General features: G+C 42.6%; 1 protein-coding gene across 2 annotated transcripts in view; it reads left to right on the top strand.

Moving 5' to 3' along the window:
- The window catches only part of VWC2 (von Willebrand factor C domain containing 2), a 48,536-nt gene extending 34,775 nt beyond the window's left edge, over positions 1-13,761 (top strand). For both annotated transcript variants that reach the window (XM_015854358.2, XM_015854357.2), the window contains exon 4: positions 13,209-13,761. In XM_015854358.2, coding sequence (XP_015709844.1) covers positions 13,209-13,360 — 152 coding nt within the window. In that variant the 3' untranslated portion in view covers positions 13,361-13,761. The remainder of the gene's footprint in view (positions 1-13,208) is intronic.

Below are 13,761 nucleotides of genomic sequence, written 5' to 3'. Positions count from 1 at the left end.
AGAAGGACTATTTCTTTTGAAGGATGAGGAGAATTGTTTGATTTCTTGGCTCTGTTTTTTTCACAATTCTTCTTCTGTTCCTCATTCCTCATCTTGCCACATGGCCAAACCGCACATTGTTCCAGTCGATCTAGGTGGCTAAATGTTGTCTTTCAGTCTGGCCATCCTTTTGTGTAGCTAACACTTGAAAACCAAACACAGGGCAGAGGACCAGCTCAAGGGAGAAAACAAACACCTGGGGGTGAGGACAGGAGCTTCTCTTAAAATCATCTGACTAATAGAAAACAAAGAAAAAAACGAGGCTGAGGGAATCTGTCTGTAATGGAAATTGAATGTTGTCAGAGATAGGTAGGCAGGCTAGTACTTTTCCTTTAGACGTTTTTTCTTACTTCTTAGCTGCCTTGAAGTGGAGCCTGGCTTTTAACCAGAATCCTTTGTTAGAAATGTTCTTTTAGAAACAACGTCTTCTGCAGGAAGAACTTGTGATAGATTAGTTATTGGGGAAAATAAGTGAGTGCAGCTTTTAAAAGCTGTGCTTTGAAAAGATAGGAAGGCTGCAAAGAAGAAGCACTAAAAAGATGAAAAGTAAAGTTTCTCTTGCTTCCTTCCACTATATCTGACATATTACGAGTTAGTCTATCTGACTTATCAGTATCTATGTTCAGTCAGAACTTGTCCACATAGTTTTATTTAGTGTGAATAAATGCAGCATAATTAGTTAAAATACGAGTCTCATAATTAGAGGTATAGAGTTGCTTTATTTGCTAAGACTTTGTGTCCAGGGAAAATGACACAAGATGCCAGGAAGGCATAAAACTTGGAATCCAGATTTATCAATTTGATCATTCAACTTTGGTCAGGGTATTTTGACTTTGTCCCAGTGTCCTTTGACAGTTCTGGTGTTTTCAGTGTTAGCTGAAGGTGCATTTAAGTATAGGGTTTACGACAGGCATTCTGAAGATGAGCTGCTTCTGTTTGCATATGATTCCCTCAGAGAATCTTATCTTTGCATCTGGATTATTTTGCCCTGCTGTTAATGTGGGCACCCGGAGCAGTGTTCCTAATAAAACAGAAATCAACTGACACTCAAGCTCAAGGGGAGTCTCCTTGATGTTTTACTTCATGCAGTTTGCCTGAAATCTTATAAATTACATCTCAGTTTCCATCCCAAAGTACCTTAACCTATTTGAAAAGATCGTGTTCACAGCACTATGGTCAAGGCTTCCCTTAAAAATTATTCTCTGTTTTTTTTGTTTGTTTGTTTTGTTTTGTTCTGGTGATTGCTACTTAGAAATAAAGTAATCCCTTGTTAGTCTGTAAAATAATAATAAAGAAACATTATTTCCACATGCATTTTAGACAGCGAGCATGTATCGAATGCTTGTTAGAAATTGGCTAGTGCCTCTGTACTGCAGTTTTAAGGGAAACTTACTTTCTTCTGAAGGATATAGATCATTTTTCCTTTTTCAGCGTACAAGGGGAGAAATGTTTTAAAAATCATTGTTATTCTTGTGCTTAAGAAAGTGAACAGATCATAGAATCATAGAATGGCCTGGGTTGAAAAGGACACCCCCCTGCTATGTGCAGCATTGCCATGATGAGGTCTCCCCGGAGCCTTCTTGTCTTTAAGCTAAACAAGCCCAGTTCCCTCAACCTTTCCTCACAGGAGAATTGCTCCAGCCCACTGACCATCTCAGTGGCCCTCTTCTGGATTTGTTCCAAGAGCTCTATGTCTTTCTTGTGCTGGGGGCTGCAGGCCTGGACGCAGTATTCCATCCCACAGCACTGCAACCAGTGGCTTTTTGGTGTTTGGTGGGTAGAGGTATGTCTGAAACTCAGTCACTGCAGAACTGCCTTTCTATTTCCCAGTGCTACTGTGTGCGTGTCTTTATTATTCATGTGAGAGCTCTGAGTCTTCCCAGTAACTTTTCCTCACTGTTTAATGAGGTATTACTTTGTAATTTAACAGCCATGTCAGATAACTAGTATTTAGTATTCGGACTCTAAAGCAAAATCCTGAGTGCTCCAATAGAAAGAAAAATATTGATTATAATGATGATTAATTTCCAAATTAAGATTGGGACTCTACTATGCAAGGTCCTGTGCAAAAATATACCAATTTCAGTGGCATGTGCATAAACTGCACGTGTAGTTGGAATAAAGAATAAGAGAAGAAATTAATAACCTGTTAGTGTGTGTAGACTTTGAAGTACATACTGTGATAATAAAGCTTCCGGTATCAAGTGCAAAAGGAATATTTGCAAGGTCAATCCATGTACAAGACAGGAATAAATCATACAGTTCAAAAGGAAATGACTCAGAGAAGCTGCTGGTTTATTTCCCTTGGACTGATATTTATTCCCCCTTCAACAGGACATTGCTTCTTTTCTGGGAAACATTCCCTTTCCACATCTCATTATCTCATGTACTTTACAATGTTTTGACCCACTCTGCGATTAAAAGCTCCATCTTTTAGTTTAGTTTTGTCTTCTAGGGGGGATCTGTAAACTAATAACATCCACATCAGCTACCCTCCTGCAAATGCTGTATGTACTACAGATGAGGAGGGATCATTTTTATTACCGCAGAGTAGGAGAACGCCCTAAAGACTAATGAAGTGGCTAACGTTTTAATCATAAATTGAGCTCTTACTTGCTGTTTGTAGGATATTTAGGAGTAGTAACTTCAGTAGAAAAATAAAATGTAATTTCTAGTAGTTTTGCCACTTTCATTTTATTTACTACTCTTTTTCTAGTGCACTAATCTGAGTATTATGAAAATCAGTTCAAAGTGTCCTGGGAATCATTTATGAGTTCCTAAGGCTCCAGTTTTGCCTAGAAGAAAACAAACATAGCTTTCAGATAAACATAAAAGCACCAGCTGTTTTTCCTCCAGAATTTTTTCTTCCCTAATACTGTGGATGAAAGCATGGAGATAATTTTACAAGAAGAAACATATAATGTGTGGAAATGTTTAAGAATAAGTTTACAATAATTTTATTACTGTAAACACAAAGACTGGCTTTTGTGCCTTAGTAACTGCTCCAGAAGTCTGATGTGTTGGGGAAAAAAAGCAAGAGAAATCTTGGAAGCAGACCAGCTTAACCCTCTGCCAGCTTGACCAGCTTTGGGGCCCATTGTCTGGTAGGCAGTTTGCTTTTTGCCAAGGCAGTTTTCTGGTCCATTACTTCAATGAGGTCTGATTTGTTACTTTTTCCAGAGCATCTTTGCTGGAGCTTGAAGTGACTGTTCCTGTGAACAGTAGATGATGTAATGTTGGTAGTGCCTGCTCATGGCTTAGTGATAGGATAGGTAAAACGTTCAGCCAGTGACAGGGAATGTCCTGTCTCTTCCCACTTCATCACTTTCATATATGAATTTCTGCTGCTGAGATTGTAGTCTTGCATTTGCTGCATGAGCCTTGATTTCTTTTGAAGGTATGTCTGTATCCTACTATCTGACTGGCCTCAGCTGTTGCCTCACACTCAAAAAAAAACAGCCCTCCTGGTGATGTTAGAGTTGGTGGCTAAATACATAAAATAGACCCACTGTTATCTCTTAAAAAGTTGCAGTGGGAATATTGGTGGAAACATTTGGCTTATCATCATATTAAGTTTCTTTCACAAGACCTGATAAAATATATTCACGTACGCAGACGTGGCTACTCTTAAGGGTATTCACTCCCTTGCTGCTTTTCTCCCAATTTCAGGCCTGTGTAATGGAGAAAAAAAGTGTGCACCAATGACAGCTGAAGAGTGCTACAGTGTCAAATGATGGCCTTAATTTTGCACATGTAAAAATCAGCACAGAACTCTGACACCAAAAATGAAGAAGTAGAGCAATATTATGTAGAAAATTTATTTTAGCTAGTGCATAACCTTCTGTGTCTGCACCTTAAAATGATATGCAGCTTCTGTGCTGTAGTACTCATGTAAGATGAAAGGATTTGTATAACTCCCGGAGACAATTCCGGTATTTAACAAAATCTGTTCCTGAATTTTTCATAATTCACGTCTCTCGCTTCAAATCACCTGTCTTTCCATGTCAGCATCGATGATCCTTTAAAATCTGCCTTCCCTACAATGGGTTGCACGGGAAAGAGACTGAGTGGGTTTCAAGTATCTCCAGTACCGGAGACTCCACGTCATCTCTGGGCAGCCTGTTCCACTGATCTGTCAACCCCAAAGTAACAGAGTTCTTTGTCATGTTCAGATGGAACTTCCAGTGTTCCAATTTGTGCTTGTTGCTCTTTATTCTGTCAGTGGACACCATTGAAATGAGTCTGGTCCCATCCACTTCATGCTTTCCCATCAAATATTTAAAAACATTGATGAGAAGCCTCTCAACCTTCTCCAGGCTGAACAGTCCCTTTCCTCATAAGGGAGTTGCTTTACACCACTCCTCATCCTTGTGACCCTCCGCTGCACTCTCTAGAAGTTCCCTGTCTTTCTTGAGCTGAGGAGCCACGTTTGCTGCTTTTCTACAAGTACAAACAGAGCAGGCCATTGCCAGAGAAACTGGATGAGGGCCAGGAATCCATATGTGTAGGCAAGCTCCTGGGAAATCAAGAATAACAAAACAGCCAAACCAAACCCATATAAATGACCTAATTTTGCAGGAGGACTGTTAAGTTGAGAAAGTAGTTACTGTCTGATGGAACAGTCTTTCTGGATCTGGATTGCTCTAGATTCAGTATTTTGTTATAAGTAGTTCTCTTTAAGAACAATACCTAATTTAACATTGTGCAGTGTATTTATTCTGAAATAAGATTGAAAAATGGCTGACACTTGACCAGTATGTTTTGTTGTTGCTTTGATTGAATGACTCCTTGTAGCGATCGGTAGCCATCGGTAACCTTCTGTACCTGCTCTCACTTTCCAGTGATCTACAGTAACTAGAAAAATACAGATTTGTATTCCACTTGACTGCCAAAGCTGTGTTATACTTTACTTGAGTACCACTTTAGCTTTCAGCGTAGCTGAAGACTTAAGGCATTTTTCCATAAGAATCCTTAAACACCCATTAGCATGCTGCACTTTGTGCACTGCTCCAGATCTGTCTGACCCTGTGTGTTACTGCACAACTCTTGGTGACCTAACCGGCCTGGCTGATGGTCTGTATGGCAACCAGTGCAGCAGTGGTTTGTCAGATTAGAAATGCTTTTAGTTCCTATGTTAGCAGTGCTCTGATGCATTAAATTACTGGCCTGTAGCACACGCTTTCGAAAGTGCAAAGCTTGTTCTAATTTACCCAGTCGTTTTTTAGGGTAACTTGCTCAGGATCTCAGCAGAGGCATTTCACACAGCTTTCTGAGTCTGAAGGACAGGCTGATGTGTCCCAGCGAGGCTAATAGTTTGGGGCCAAGAGGTGTGTGATCATTCACTAGACTCTGAACCTTACTAGGCACAGCAGTCACTGGGTGAAGAAACAGCTGAAGGGGAAAGGATTTACCCTGTTAACACCATGCTCCTGGCAGCCTTTCTGTGTGTCTTTCCTTGTCAAAGGTCTCCAGTGTGAGTCTTCCCAAGGTGTTACAGCCCATCTCACATTTTCCATTTACCTGGGTGGTGGTGAATCTGCAAGAAAGCTGTGTGCAAAACTTATGTGCCACTTGCTGGATTCAAAGTGTTGATGTAATTCACTGAAAGATACACACAATGCTCGGTTCATGTCTAATTGGTGCCATTTCTGGGTAGAACACAATATTCCTTTATGAGCCGTAGGACTTCTGAAAACCATTGTAAGTAGAGTATTCGAGTCCTTCCCATATTTTCAGGGATAAAGGAAGTTGTTTGATGCGGTTTACTTTTGTGGCACTCAAGCTTCATATTTAATTGAGCCCTTTTATGCTCCGAGCCTTTCTGTTTGCCTTGTGCGGTATTTGATTGTGCAGTGTTCGATGTGCCTGAGCTGCTTTTTGTTCTGTGCACAAAACGCCAATATCTAAATTTCTCTTCTCCAAATACACATAAAGATCCACAGGGACAGCAGCGTTGTCAGGATTACACACTGTTCCCTTCTTGCAAGCCATTTCTGTCTGTGCAGGAGTAATTGTGCAGGCCTGGCTGCAGTAGGCAGCATTTTGCATGGTTGTTCCACAGGTGCTAATGGCATCACAAAGTGCACAGTGGCAGAGAGTTTGACTCGGGAAAGGTCAGTGCTGTCAAGGGTCATCCCAGGGTCTGAGATTGCTTTGTGGTCCACCAAATTCTTGGACGCCTCTCCCATTTTTAAGATAGGAACCAGACCAAAACATGAATCAATTCTACTGTTAGGTATGACAAGTAAAAAGGAAAGCAATGTAATCACAAGCAGGGTTTATGAGTCTCATAAGCAGGGTATAAAAACCCAACTTAGATTAGGTTATGACTTTATTATCTTCTGTATTAAGATGTGCAACACATGCACACATACAAACTCACAGATTATAGCAGGTGCCTGGCTGTGGTATCCCCACTGTGACATCAATGCCATTGAGGACGTGATCAGTCCCATTTTGTTATAAGAACTTCATTGAACATCTTCTGTCTGTCCCATCCTAGCAGATGCTGTTTACACCCACTCTTTCTGAAGTACGTGGCAAAACACTGTTTTTAATTGTTTTGCCTTTGGCATATTTTCTTTCAATCTGTCATTTTGCTGTGCATCTAACAAAATATGACCCTAAGAAGGGGAGGGAGTTTATTCTTAAAAGCACAAAGGCGCTGTCTGGTGTGAACAAAACACTGCATTTATGAAAGATAGCACATTATTTCCCACTGAAGGTAGGTGAAACCACAAATGGGTGAATAACTTTATTTTTATTCTCCCTGTCATACATACACATTTACCGAGTGTCTATTAAGATATTTGCTATGGTTCTCTGGCTGCCAGTATCTTAAGGCACTGATAAGGCACAGAAACAGTTCACAGCTCCTCGAGGTCCCAAATTGCTCTTAAAATTGGGTCTACCCGAATCCTTCTTCTGTAATTGAAAACTCTCTTTTGGATTTGGTTCAGCAGCACCTAAAGGTACCGAGGCGAGCAAAAGGTTGCTGTGGGCTGGGAGCTGTCGGCGTGTCGGCAGCAGCAGGGTGATGAACTTATTGTTGTGAGGGAATGAGACTCCGCTGCGCTCGTCACGGACTGCTTTTGCCAGCTGCTTTTTGTGCTTTATCTTCCAGGCTGGCATTTGGCAGGAGATAAATGTATTATATATATCCACATGAGAGGGAAACAAAATCAAGTCAGAGAGATACGGAACCTTAGAAGAGATTAGAGATTGGAAGGGCACAAAGTACGTGCAGATACCATCTTCAGAGAACGCGATTAGATGTGAGAGGAATGAGGGAGGCATGGCCTGCATTCAAACCTGGCTGTGTCAACTCTATGCTGGAAGACAGGCATGGGTCAGCATGTACCCCTGTTTGCATTTCGTGCCTTCACTCAGAGTGTATTGAGGTGTTGGAGCTGGCACAGCTGCCCATAGAAGCTGTGGTGCCCCATCCCTGGAGGCGCTCAAGGCCAGGTTGGATGGGGCCCTGGGCAGCTGAGCTGGTGGGGGCCAGCCCTGTCCATTGCATGGGATTGGGCTTTGAGGTCCCTTCCAACCAAAGACTTTCCATAATTCTGTGACAGACATTTCTGTAGGTATTCTATCTGATATAAAATCAAGAGTTTTGTGAAAATACCATCAGTAGTCACAACACGCAGTCAAATGTCAGGATACAAGAGGGAGATAGGAAGCTCTGCAGGGAGAATCACTGTGGCACAGCACAAGTCTTTGGTGTTTTTGCAGCTTGCTCAGCGTGTGTATGGCTGCTCCACAGAGCCCAGAAAGAACAGAATAGAACTTGAAGTAATCAGCAGGGGCTGTGATTACAGAGCTGGCCTCCTCATTCTGCAGGTGTGGTAATGGGGGAGGTGGGAAATGCAATGGAGGGCTACTGGAATGACACAGCAAACAGGGAATGGCTGTTGTTGCCTCTGCCACTACAGCTGTTTGGGGAATCAAATTTAGGTAGCGGGTGGAAGGCAGAAGGCAATGAAAAAAAAATGCACTTATGCTGTACACAAGAGCTGTGGATCTCCTTGGCACCAAGCGCAATAGAAGCTTTTATAGGTTCACCGGGGTTATGGAGAGGATAATTGTAGAGAAATATATTAATTACTACTGGGCACACAGGAGCCATTTACAGTTCCTCTGATTCAGAACTCTGGAAATTGGGACTGTATGTTAGGAACTTTTGCTGCATGTTTGCTTTGTTCCCATGCACTTCCCTCTGCACCTTCTGGCTGTTGTAGATATAATGTGCTTCTTTTCAGCATTCCAGGATAGGATATGTACTTCACACACTAACTGTTGGAAATCTCTACGTTAAATTTGAATAAAGAAAGGAAGGAAGAGAGAAAGGGAAAGGGAAAGGGAAAGGGAAAATGAAAAAGGGAAGGAAATAGGAAAAGAGGGAAGGGAGGGAGTGGAAGGGAAGAGAAAGAAAGGGAAAGTGGAAAAAGGAGAAGGAAAGAGGGGAAGGGAAGGGAAGGGAAGGGAAGGGAAGGGAAGGGAAGGGAAGGGAAGGGAAGGAATCAGAGAGGTGCTATGCTAAATGCTGAGGTTATATCATTTAGAAAGTGCTGTAATACCACAGTGATGACCGTAATGTAACTATCAACGTAGACCGGTTTGCTATCAGACACCTTGGAAGTGACCTGTTTGACTGCTGCAAGGAGCTATTAAAAGGGCAGCTATTAGGGAGTGTAGTATAAAACCAAAGCTCAGAGCAGTCTTACATCAAAGTACTATATTGCAGAGGTTGTCGCTGCAGTTCTAATTAGCCAAAATTTGCCGTGACTTATTCTCCAGGCAAACAAATTAACTTGCAGTTGAACAGATTTCTTTGTCCATAATTTGGTTTAATACCTGATGAAAACAGTTGATTAAAACATGATTTACCATGTTACTGTGTCTGACTTGTATTTTTGAACTAATAAGAACATGTGCCTATGCAAAATCAGGGGCGGGCTGCAGTGAAAATAGACACAACTCTATAGAGTGCAGCTGTGGTTTTGTGGAAGGAGAGGAGGAGGAGAAGCTTCAGAGAGTCTCTGGCAAGGTTGTCAAGGTTACAGATACTATTGCTTCTGTAGGTGAGTGGCTTGGGCATTCTCTGTTGATAATTGGTATCGGCTGTTCTCTTCTGAGATAACAGAATTTGCATTTTAATTGAATTGTTGCATTTATCAACACTAAAGCATAAAACATTAGTCACCGGAAGCTTTGCAAAGTATCAGCATTCGGAATTTTGGGTGAAAAAAGCCTACAACTGTTGCATTTACCCCGATAATATTTATAAACTTTTAAAAATATATAAGAAACGAGACTCCTGTTCTAAACTCTCCATGAATTAACCACCAGATAAGCTCTCTTGACTGATCACATCCCAGCACAAAGCTGTGATTCACTGTTTCAAACATTTCAAGCACTCCAATCTGGTGCTCAGTGTGATAACACAAAGCTTGCAGTCAGTTCGCTGCTTTGAGGCATTGCTGAGACCGCAGCAGCAGCAATGCTTTAGCCCTGGGAAAGAAATCTCCATGGCTGCCAGGATGGTATGGCTCAAATGGAGTCTGACGGCGTCAGGACATACTTTAGGAAAACAAATGATGTCGTGGTAGATTTCAAACTGTGCTTGGAATTGGTACGATGTGTCATATTGGATTTTCTGCCAGATTTAAGAGTGATACGGTGAGATCTTAATCCACTGCAAAGATGTGCAGCACCACTAGCTTCCTTAGAGCTACATGAACGTACACAGGGATGTGGCCCGGGACATTTGTGCTGTAGATGAAATAGGCTGCATCAAGCCACTGCTGCTCTGGGAGGCATAGTCAGGAGATGTCACTGCAGTGGTGTCACTGCAGGTCAACACGGGGAGCAGGCAGCCTGCTTTGTAGGCAACAGAGAGGAGCAGCACTCTGTACTGCCCTTGCACCAGTAAAAGCCAGCCAGAAAGTCCACCAACGCTTTGGCATTAGAACAGCCCCCACTTATTTTGAAATGCTTTTCATGTGCAAAGTGAGATAATTTGGAGAACTATTTAAGAGCTCACAAAATATCTTGCCCTTTGTGACAGGAAGCTGTAAATCCCACTAAATCTCCACGAACTGCTCATTTGTGAGTAAAGCAGAAGTTCCAGCAAACGCTATGTCTTTAGGGTATCACACCCACTCTTTTGTTTGGAGGAGACACCAGCTTCTGTTTTCTTCCTAAAGGAGAGTGAGGAAATTATGGCACTTTCTGGTCTAAAACCACCCACTGCCCCTTAAAATCCTTAATTTCTCAGTTTTCCCTCCAAGGCAGAAGGAAAATGGCATCAGTCACTGGTTCATGAGCACCATACCCATGATGGGCAGCTCCCCACGCTCCACTGCCTTACCCATGACATGGACAGGATAGACTGAGGCAGGAAAAGAGGTCTTAGGATCTGGAGGAACAATGCAAGGAGAGCTGGAGAACTGTTTTCAGTATTGAACACTGTACTGTACTGGCATTTACCTGTGGGGTGTTGCTGTAATACAGTCAGTTCAGCCTCTTCCTCGGTGACCTTACCTGTCACATTAACCAGAATGTTGTGCACACACAAATATAAGGCAGGGATGCCAGTTGACTATTGCCAGTCTTAGTACAGGGTAGCATTTGCAGTTACAGTGATGATGGGTGCGAATGCAGAATCAGGAAATGGCCGATTTTCTGTAGAACAGTTGCACGAGACTTGCTCCACAGCATGCTTTGTTGCTGTCATTTGGTTCTGTCAGGCTGCATTCTCCAGCAGATGGCTGTTGCCTTTCTGTTCCTTTCTCAACAGAAGTGTTTCCCCCATATTAAATAGTTGAACAGTTTAGGATGAACTTGTTCCCTTTTACATTTAATAACTTCCTGATTATGCTTATTATGCACCAGAGAAATAGTGTATTTAACTGATACAGAGCTATACAACAGTGAAAATCTCTCAAAATTCCGTGGAGAATGGCATAGTCAGTAAATGCTTTGTTTCATTTATGAGCATGACAGTGCCCTGTGTGCAGAGGTACCCAGAAGCTCATCCTTCCCCTACACTGCTCAAGTCTTCTCTCCTTCTTTGTGTGCTGTAGGGACGGGCTGAGGGATGGGCAAACATAAAAGCACGCTATGGTAGTAATGCAGGTAACTTTACAGGAGATGTGTGGACAAGGACTTGGGGATCCTGGTGGATGAGAAGCTGGACATCAGCCAGCAGTGTGTGCGTGCAGACTGGAAGGCCAGCTGTGTTCTGGGCTGCATTAAAAAATGAGTGGCAGCAGAGAGATGGAGGTGATTGCCCCCCACAAAGATGACCAAAGGGCTGGAGCACCTCTCCAGTGATGAAAGATTGAGAGAGTTGGGCTTATTCGGCATGGAGAAGGCTCCGGAGGGATCTCACTGCACCCTTCCAGTGCTTAAAGGAGGCTTATAAACAAGAAAAAGATTGAATTTTTACACAGTTTGATAGTGATAGGACAAGGGGTAATCGTTTTAAACTAAAAGAGGGAAGATTTGAATTAGATGTTAGGGAGGATATTCTTCACTCAGAGGGCGGTGAGGCACTGGCACAGCTGCCCATAAAAGCTGTGGTGCCCCATCCCCGGAGGTGCTTAAGACCAGGTTGGATGGGGCTCTGGGCATCTCAGCTGGTGGGGGACAGCTCTGCCCATGGCAGGGGAATTTGAACTGGCTGGTCTCTTAGATGTCTTCCAAACCAAGCCTTCTATGATTCTTTGATTCTGTGGAGTGCACTGAACTCAATGTTTGCTGTCTGTTCTGTGTCCAGAACCACAGACAAGAATCCACTCAAAATTACCATGTGTTAAAGGTGTTTGTCAACAGACAGATCTAAAACAAACAGTAGCTTCAATATTTAGAGAATGGGCCCAACTTGCTGAATCAAATTTCTGTGCATCCTGTAGGGCTCTTCAAGAAGGATAACTTAGCAGTGAGGAAGCGGCTGACTTTTGTCAGGCAGACAACTGCTCGTCAGGCTGCTGCATCAGTGCATGAATGCACAATCTGAACCACAGAAACAACTACTAAATTTGATCCGTGAACTATTTTAGTTGTGCTTTAAAATGCAGAGCGAGCACCGACCTCCGGTAATCAGACAATGCTCTAACAAAAGCGTGTGGCTTGGTTTCTACAGCAGATTCCTGGAGGTGGAAGATTGAACTTCACCTATGATGTGTATACTGGTGTGGCAGACAGGATGGCAGTTGACTGCCAGAATTTCAGCTGCACCAGAATATTAGAATGTGTGGGTTCACACTGTCCTGCGCTGCACATCCCACCTGGTGGGTGGTGGCACATGGTGCTGCAGGATAGCCAGGCTGTGCCCCGCGGGGCAGCTTTGTGCACTCAGTGAATAGCGGGCTCGGTCATGCTGAGAACATAAGTAACAGCAGGTGTTTGGTAGGGTTTAGTGCTGCTTTACAAATGTGCGTGGATATTCAGGGCAGAAATAGATACTTCTTTTGAACAGAGCTGTAGATAATGCAGCATGCGCAGCCTTCTGCAGTGGAGAGATGTGAGGATGTCGCTGTTTGAAGGAATCAGATTAGTGCTGTGAACTTACTGCCGGTGGCTTGTTGTTCTCCTGCCTCCTCCTTGGAAATGAAGTCATTTCGATGAACTACAAAAAGGAGCGTTTGCAGACTTGCTGACTTATATAAAACTGAATACTTCATTCTGTACATGAAAAGAGACTTTATTCAGAAGAGGCTGGTACTTCTGCGCCCTGGAATTTCTCAGGAAATGAAAAATAAACTAATCTGCTTCTTTGACTACTACACAAAATGCAATGTATGTTTCCAGTGGAGAATTAATCACATTTACAATCTGTTCCATGATAGCACTTCTCCATCACTGATGATCAGGTTTTTCTCTTGCTTCAATCTCTTTTCGACAGGCTGACCGGTCTGTGCCTGTCATAGCTGTGTTCACACAAGGGATGTATCTCACCCTCATTTGCAGAGGGCCCTTGCTGAAACCAGAAGGAAATCAGAATCCAGTTTAGAAGGCAAGGCTCCTTTCCTCTTTGCCTGCTGGTTAACTGTGCCCAGTGTTACTTTGTGTTAGATTCTCAGTGCTTGAGACTAAAACTGAACTGTGTTGGGTTATGGTGTGCTGTGGGTGTCATGTAACAAACTCTTTCCTTTCTTTAGGCCCAAACTGCTTTGCAGAAACCACTGTCATTCCTGCAGGCCGAGAGGTGAAGACTGACGAATGCACTATATGTCACTGCACTTACGAAGAAGGCACGTGGAGAATTGAACGACAGGCTATGTGCACTAGACATGAATGCAAACAGATATAGGAAATCTACCAGTCCAAGAACTTTCATGGTTTTTATAGACTTATCTCACAGCAGTGAGCGCCGTGGATGACCCAGGGAAATCAGAACGAGAAGATTCTGGTGAGCAGCAAATAGACTATGGATACTTTGTTTTTCACAGTCACGTAATTCTGCAAGGCAAAGCAGTGCGTATATTTAAATAAAGTTTGGACATAAGAATACTTGTCTTAATAAATGTGTTATTTTCACAGTGAGTACACTAAAATACACTCTATGAAATATTCTATGTATTTCTATAATACCGTTATAGAACTTAAAAATAAATGTTTTATATAGACAATACAGATTAAAGTACTGTATCATTGCCTGCTCTGTTGTGTACCAGCACCATAACTAAACATTGCATTTCTGTTCTAGTTTTA

Source organism: Coturnix japonica, chromosome 2 (assembly GCF_001577835.2).
Source record: "Coturnix japonica isolate 7356 chromosome 2, Coturnix japonica 2.1, whole genome shotgun sequence".
NCBI classification, from domain to species: Eukaryota; Metazoa; Chordata; class Aves; order Galliformes; family Phasianidae; genus Coturnix; species Coturnix japonica.
The sequence above is the reverse complement of the archived record's forward strand: the minus strand, read 5'-3'. Positions and strand labels throughout refer to the sequence as shown.